This window comes from Borostomias antarcticus (genome assembly GCF_949987555.1).
Source record: "Borostomias antarcticus genome assembly, chromosome: 2".
NCBI lineage: Eukaryota > Metazoa > Chordata > Actinopteri > Stomiiformes > Stomiidae > Borostomias > Borostomias antarcticus.
The window spans coordinates 31,241,102-31,249,810 of NC_140235.1; the positions used below are offsets into that span (position 1 = coordinate 31,241,102).

General features: G+C 48.7%; 1 protein-coding gene across 1 annotated transcript in view; it reads right to left on the reverse strand.

The window, feature by feature from the left end:
• Window positions 1-166: 166 nt before the first annotated feature.
• bmp6 (bone morphogenetic protein 6) overlaps window positions 167-8,709 on the reverse strand; it is a 37,494-nt gene continuing 28,951 nt past the window's right edge. Inside the window, exons 5-7 of the mRNA XM_084459270.1 lie at window positions 3,342-3,418; window positions 1,230-1,340; window positions 167-1,140 (exon numbers count right to left, since the gene is read on the reverse strand). Of these exons, the coding sequence (XP_084315396.1) occupies window positions 991-1,140; window positions 1,230-1,340; window positions 3,342-3,418 (338 nt within the window). The 3' untranslated portion in view covers window positions 167-990. The remainder of the gene's footprint in view (window positions 1,141-1,229; window positions 1,341-3,341; window positions 3,419-8,709) is intronic.

The window sequence follows — 8,709 nt, forward strand, 5'->3', positions numbered from 1 at the left end:
ACCAAAACATTTAGACCAAACAAATGCATCTCCCCTCTCTTGGTGGTGCTGAGGGATAATAATGTGACCAGAGCAAGTGCAATAACATGGAAATGGCCGTTTGCGGTATGTCCAGGGGCATAAAGTTGTATTCTTGGGCTCTTTGGAGCAATACATCAGAGTTCAACCACAACCTGCGACATGTTGAATCAGCTTGGTGCATCAGGCCTCAGCGGGGCCTGGCAAATATTGACGTACTGAAGATATTTTGAGTAAATCACTCCTGAAATAGCCTGTGTTCATATTGGTCCAGTCCATATTATATTTTCGGAAGGCAAAAATGCCCCAAGGCCATGAGAGTACAATATATAAGGAGAGAGAGGAAATGTCTGTATTTATATTAACTGCAAAGTTTTACAACACACATTTTCATTTGATTTCAGCAGAACGTTGATGTAATAATCAGGCTTTGGTTAGTCAGACTCAGAATATACCATACATGTGTAGTTAGGCTTAATAATTGCTCCCCAATGCCATAAAGGATCTATACATTATATGTTTTCTGTATCGTTGGTCTAATATGATGTGATGTACTGTACTGCTGGCCCAACATCAAGCAGAGTTGTCCTGCTGTAGTTAGCTAATAGCTGTCTGAGAACTAAACCACCATTTTGTTTTGGAGAAGAGAAGGGAAAGCAGCACTCTGGTCCATTTTCAGCTCCTCCCTCAGCCTGAGTATGGGAGAGGAAATGGTAGTTCACACTAACAAACACCCTCACACACACACACACACACACACACACCCACACACATACTCAAATACAAACAAACGCACACATACACACACACTCGCAGACCCAAGATTGTGAGGCTCCGCTGCAGCCAACGGGCAGGTGATGGACAAAAATTGTAGGTCCACTGTTGGTCCACCGTCAGTCCTATGTTGGTCTGACATCAGCCCAACGTCTGTTTAATGTCGGTCCGACGTACGTCCAACGTCAGTCCACGGTGTCAGTGGCAGCCACAGGCCCTCACCACCATGTTCTTGTACTTCTTCAGAATCACGTTGGAGTTGTCGTCGAAGTAGAGCACGGAGATGGCGTGGAGCTTGGTGGGGGCGCAGCACGGCTTGGGCACGTTCTCTGGGTTCATCAGGTGGACCTTCAGAGGCCAGGACAGCACAGGTCATTCCCACAGCTTAAAATTTGAACAAACAAACAAACACTTTGAAATGGTTCAGCCCTACTCACCAGTGTCTGTACAATCGCGTGGTTGGTGGCGTTCATATGAGCGTTGAGGGGGAAGGAACACTCTCCCTCACAGTAGTTAGCTGCATAGCCCTCAGGGGCAATGATCCAGTCCTGTAAAACACAAGAGAAGTACAACAGTGAAAGAGCTTTCTACTCGAAACAACTGAGTTATTTGAGACCAACCACAACATTTTTGGGATCCATGTATGTGATCTTTGACCAATCTCTATTGGATCTAACTGGTCATTTATAATATTTGTAAAGAATTTGTATTGCACTGCAGCTGGCTGTTGTTTCAACAACAAGGTTGAAACGGTCATGTTTGTTCATATAATAGAACCGCCAAAGCACTTTTGACTGAAGGACATTTCTCTCCCTCAAAGAGTTCAGAACTGACTGTCTCCAGAGACAAATCACTGTAGAAAAGCACTCATGCCTGTAGAATCACTCATGGATCTGACTTGCTACAGTATCTGTCTGTCTCTCTCTCCCTCTCTCTCTCTGTCCCTCTTCCTCTCGTTCTCCATCTGCCGTTCTCTCTCTCTCTCTCTCTCTCTCTCTCTCTCTCTATCTATCTCCCTCTACCTCTCATTCTCCATCTGCTGTTCTCTCTCTCTCTCTCTCTCTCTCTCTCTCTCTCTCTCTCAATCCATCTCCTTCCCTCACTGTTTTCTCTCTGTGCCTCCCTCTTTCTATCTAGCCTCCCTCTCTCCTTCTCTCTCTCTCTCACTCTATCTCTCTTTCTCTCCGCCTCTTCTCTCTGTCCCACTCTCTCTGCCCGTGTGTGTGTGTGTGTGTTGGCAGGGTCCCTCTAGATGTCAGTGCAGTGTTAACAGGCTGCTGGTTGTTTTGCAGTGAGGTGGACGTGGCTGCTGCATGTTTTTCCCTCCATTAAGGTCTCTTCACCCTCTGTTACTCAACACACCCAGGCCCAGCGTTACTCAACACACCCAGGCCCAGCGACCTGACGGAGAGTTCACAGCCAGACCCTCTGTTACTCAACACACCCAGGCCCAGCGTTACTCAACACACCCAGGCCCAGCGACCTGACGGAGAGTTCACAGCCAGACCCTCTGTTACTCAACACACCCAGGCCCAGCGTTACTCAACACACCCAGGCCCAGCGACCTGACGGAGAGTTCACAGCCAGACCCTCTGTTACTCAACACACCCAGGCCCAGCGTTACTCAACACACCCAGGCCCAGCGACCTGACGGAGAGTTCACAGCCAGACCCTCTGTTACTCAACACACCCAGGCCCAGCGTTACTCAACACACCCAGGCCCAGCGACCTGACGGAGAGTTCACACCCAGACCCTCTGTTACTCAACACACCCAGGCCCAGCGTTACTCAACACACCCAGGCCTAGCGACGTGACAGAGAGTTCACAGCCAGACCTCGGTAGCCAGGGCTCAGACAAATGACCAGGAGCCATGTTCAAATACTCCCCCCCCCCCCATCTGAGAGGCTAACACTGATTTGGGGTAACTCATGGGTACAAGCATGGCTGTTCTCAATCCAGTGTCATATTTAATCCAGTGTCATATTAGTGATTTTGAGAAGGATTGGAAGGATTTACACTACATTTCAGTTATTTAGCAGACGCTTTTATCCAGAGGATTCTAACCGGCTTCCAATCTACATTTAGAATATCACAATGGAGACCTGCTTGAATAAGCACTATCCTATAACTACAACTCAGACTGTCTTCATGTGGTCCTTTGATGTTTGATGTCCAGTTGTGGCGACGCCTCTACCAGTGATAATGAGCCACACTCACAACGCCCAATAACACAGAGACAAGCTACCCGCTAGACCCCATGTGCCTTTCCAGGAATGAACCAATAGGCTCTGTGCACCAGCTCCACTACTTCCCGAAAGTCACTTGGCATCTTTATTTCCTGTCCTATATGATTGGATTAAGTGATTAATCAGGTGTGCGGCAGACCCAGCGCACACCTGATTAATAAATTAATCCAATCATATAGGACAGGAAATAAAGACGCCAAGTGACTTTCAGGAAGTAGTGGAGGTGGTGCAGAGCCTATAGTCTACAGGACACAATGTCCTGAGTTTAGGGCGCTGACCGCGCGGTCCGGTTCTGTTCATACCTGCCACCCCAGCTCCCGGAAGCTCACATAGAGCTCATGTCTCCTGCAAGCCGTCTTCTGGTCACTGCTGTTGTAGTCTGTGGGAGAGGAGAGAGAACGGAGGGGTCAGGGTACAGATCCTCATTTCCCTATTGCTCGTCTGCGTGTTGTCTGTTGTTTTTGTATTGATGTCGCTGTGCTGTACGCCCAAATCGCCTCGTCACAGGACAAAGGGTTTTGTGAATCTGACGTCAGTGTTGAATCACACACTCCAGCTCTCATATATTATACTGGGTGGTGATGGCGTGTTTGGGCGGGTACGCGCTCACAGTATGAATGTACAGCGAACAGCCAGGGTAATGGATGAGTCCGCGCGCCTCATATTCATCTTGTAGTACATTGATGCAGTACATAGATTTGAGAGATTGTCATAATTGAATTCCCCTAACATTCACACATTGGGTTGAGCATGGGTTGAGCACAAGTGACGACCATGTTTATGGTACGCCCTTCTCCCCCCCCCCCCCCCCCCCCCCCCCCCCCAAGTGTATGTCTCATCCCACCCAATCGCAGAGCAGCGAGTGTCTCACAGGTGTAGTTTTCGGAGAGAGGAGGTCATCGCTGGCACCGGCTAGCTCTCTGAACTCAAACCGGTGACTGAAACTTTCCGATGACGAAGAACACACTCTCAAGGATTTTGTTGTTTTCGCTACTTTTCCCTCCTCGAGTCATGCAGAGAGGGCGAGCGAGCGCGCTATGATATCAGCGTGGCGGTGGAATCACTTCCTGTTGTTACAGAGCTCCCCGCCCAGCAAGTGTGATTTCGTGGCAACTGGTTTCATGTTTGCCATGCCAGGCCGTGTCAGTCCGGCTGCAACCTCCCGGTTCCATATCCTTGTGCCGAAACTGCACGTGGTGGGGAAAAAGCACAAGGTGTGTGTATGTGTGTTTGTGTGTGTGTGTGTGACAGGGACAAGTCAGTCACTCACAACCACCAACGAGGGACCAGGGCCCACATGAAGCAGGTTTATTTGGTTAGCTGGGAGTGGAGTGTTGCTAACTCTCTACTTGACGGCCCTATGACGAAGTGTTGCCACACCACTATCGATCAATGCCAACGAGAACGAACACACACACACACAAACACACACACACTCTCTCACACACACACACACACACACACACACACACACTGGCTCTCACTGTGGCTCAAAATGAACACTTTATTTGTTTATACTATAGCGAATCCACTTAGCCCTTCATTATTAGGGAGGTATAATTTGGATTCATACCTAATTACATTATGATGTCATTCAATTTAATTCCTTTTCGACAGGCACATAAACAGAACCGGCCAGACCCGTGTGTTTTAGCTACCAGTGACGAGCAGTTGGGCTTTCCTCAAGCCTCTCTCCTCGGCTCCCTCTCAAAACTCATCGTAGTGGAAGATCCAAGGTTTCTCCTTTAAGAGCTCCTATTACAAAGCGCTTTGAGAATGAGACAAGGAGAGCGCAAACCAGGAAGTGAGATTCAGTTGGGGAGAGTAAACCGTCTTAGTCTGATATCAGACAATGTCGACTCGTTACACTCCGTTCAATCCGTTCCGAATTAGGCAGATTTAAATGTCTGGCCGCAGGCTAAAACTGTCTGGTTGACTGCCTGGAAATCAAAATAGACACTTTCTATTGCAAGAGGAAATGGGTACAGTCACCTGACGCTGGGGTTCATTCTCTCAGAGGGTCATCCCACTCAGGTGTTTCCCGTGTTCAAGGTGTTCCCGTGTTCAAGGTCAAAGGGTCATCCCACTCAAACGTTTCCTGTGTTCAGAGCTCTTTCCCATCATCTGTGTGTGTGTGTGTGTGTGTGTGTGTGTGTGTGTGTGTGTGTGTGTGTGTTCCTATACAGCTATGTGTGTGGCAGGACTAGGGTTCCCGTGTCGTGGGCCTCTTCTCTCTGGCCCGGCCCGGCCGGCCTGTCAGACCTGGTTTCCCGCCACCTCTCCTGCGCTTCCACAGGGTCAATATTTACACAGATAAACCCTTCTCCCTCGGGGACCCTGCGGCGCGTCGCCAGGGGCCTTTTAATGGAGCCCGTCCCCAGGGGCTAGTGTTCCATTCACACGGTGAGGTGTGACCCCGCCTCTCACACGCGCACACATACACACACACACACACACACATACACGCATATACACACACGCACACACGCACACACGCACACACACACATATACACACACGCACACACACATATACACACGCACACACACACATACACGCACACATACACACACACACACATATACACACACGCACACACACACATTTACACACACGCACACACACACACACACATATACACACACACACATATACACACACGCACACACATACACACACGCGCACACACACACACATATACACACACATACACATATACACACGCACACACACACATACACACACGCACACACAGACATACACACACGCACACACACACATATACACACACGCACACACACACATATACACACACGCACACATATACGCACACACATACACATATACACACGAACACACACACACATACACACACAAACACGAACACACACACATATACACACACGCACACACACACATGCAGACACACATGCGCGCACACACATATATACACACACACGCATGCACACACATGCACACACACACATACACACGCACACACACACATATACATATATACACTTACCGTATATACATAAATCACACACACACACCCACACACATACTTATTTACACACATCTTTTAAAAAGCCCCCCTGCCTCGATGCACAGGCCCAGTTTATGGTGCGTGACATTCAGCTCCAGGCCAGATCGCAGGGTGGGACCGAGAGGGCAGCTCCCTGCCCAGAGCAGAGCTGCTTAGAGGGGAAACACGTTATGAGCTTCTGCTACAAACAGGGACCCAGGGACAGGCTGGCCTGGAGGTGAAGGGCTCTCGAATACATCTAGAATAATATATGTATCCATGTACAGAGACAGTCTTTATGACATGCAGTGGTAATGTATGGTACTACATACTCACACACCCATACACACAAACATAAACACACACACACAAACATAAACGCACACACACACACACACACACACACACACACACAGCTCGTTTCCTCACCCTTCTGTCTTTACAGCCGTCACTACAGTCTGGGGGCTCTTAAACCGAAATGAAGCTGATATTTACTGTGGCGTTTCATTGAGTGTAAAGGCCAAATTTGTGGTGCTCATAAACCACATCTCGCCTTCCTGCCAGTAAAAATGTAATGCCCACACAGCTACTGCTGGGACCCGGCTCTCTAGGGGAGATCATACGTTTCTAATCCCAAGAACTTGGACTCCCTCTAACCGTTCACTACAGTTCAAAAGAGTATTTGAAATGTTTTGACTTTTTTGACACTGCGGACAACAGAAAAAGACTGCAGATTACATTTATCACTTGTCATTCGAAAAACATACATGGGGCCAAAAAACGATGGCTGGACTGTGACACAGAGGGAAGTGATGCACGTGTGCGCGCAACATTAATATCCGTCCCCGGAACCGCATACAGCACTGTAATTCCACCGTTTATTCTGAACTTTCTCAAAACAGGAGCCGTTTTGACAAAACTGCCACTTTTACAGTAGCAATTATGAAAGCGGTGCTCCTGTCGAAGTGGTCTAGTAGCAATAGGTGCGGAACCTTCCAGCAAAAGAACAGCCTTCCCCGGAAGAGACTGGGGAGCTCTCCTCTTAATAAGTCTCATGAAGACATGAAAGAGTGTGGTGACTGCTGTCTGTCCCTGCCATTCTCTTCTCCTCCTCCTCCTCCTCCTCCTCTCCCACTGAAGTTTATCTTTCTTCCTGTCTTTCATCACGGAGGTTATTAAACCCTGTTCCGAGCTCCGCCATGTCTAATTACCCTGACGGTAAACAAAAGGAGCGAGGCCGTGGGAGGAGGAGGAGGAGGGGGGGGGGGGGGGGGGAGATGAAAAAACACAGCTGGACAAGCGCCGTGTTATTATAATTCTTTAAGCGATACTGTTAGCGTGGTCAGTCTTTTAGCAGCGAGCTAATGACTGGCTAGCGGTAATGACAGGCTCTGGGAGCTGCGTTGGGGTGCGATACTACTCCAGGATGGTCGTTAAATGTCCCTCAGCAAAGGGCCCGGCGTCCATTACCGCCCCCCCCCCCGAACCCCTAAATTATGTTTAAAAGGTGTCGTATTGTTCTTTTCCCTCCCCGTTGCAGTTGGAAAGGTAGAGTGTAACCTTTTCCACTTTAACAAGCACACCCCCAAGTGAGCTCTCGGGTGTGACTTCATGCTGGTTTTGTGTTCTTGTTGTTGTAGACCCATGGTGAATGAAATCACTGTAGCTGTTTCGTTCGACTAAAGAGGCCTCAACCGTGTTCCGGAAACAACTGAAAGTCCCCAGCGTTTCTCTGACTCTTAAAAAAACTAAAAGCGATAACTTCATGGTGAGCATGAAGCACGCACCATCCTGCTCGTCTAGGCTGTTGCTGGTGTTGTGTATTGCTGTCTAGCGTTAACGCTGCATTCTGTGGACTTGTTGATATGTGCATTGTAAACTGTGAAGCCAATCCCTTGGTGGTCCAAGCAGATGCTGGTCGGCGCTGGACAGTGAGGGGCATCTACCCTTGAGAAGACCAGACCAGAGGAGCGACGCTCTCCATACATCCTCTCTCTATCCATCTTCTAACCATCCATCTTCTCTCCATCCCAGCCTCTGAAGTGAGTGATGCGGTATTGGAACCATATGCCCCAGCGTAGTCCTCCCTGTCCTGTCCAATCGCCAGGGCTGTGGACTCTCGGCTGTCGCGAGGGGGGGCCTCCCTACTTCCTGTCCGAGATCTAAATATTTACGCTCCAGACGTCCCAAGTGGCGAGGCAGAGAGGGGCTCATGTTTTGGGTTATATAAAGTCCAATCCTTCAGGACACATTTAGCAGACTGTCCTCATTACCACAGCATGGATGAAGCACTTTCACAAGGGTTTGTATCTGATGGGTGAGGGTTATGTTCAATAACGGCACCACAAGGTAGAGTGTAAAAGTATGAGCCGGCACCGCCCTGTAGGCAAGCCTCCATTGTGACTGTCAATGTTGTTAACAGGCCAAAAGTATGACGAATGAAAAAACCATCCAAATAAAGTACGGCAACCAAGGATAGCCACAATTCCTCACTCCCCTTCCTCACACAGGTATCTAACACAAAACGAGCAAACCTCTGTATCTCTGTCTGTTTCCACTGTTCTCAGACACCGTCATAATTTTATAGGCATACCATTAGCTACTGGGTATTGTGTTGCCTCTGTGTATACAAATAAAGTTTGATT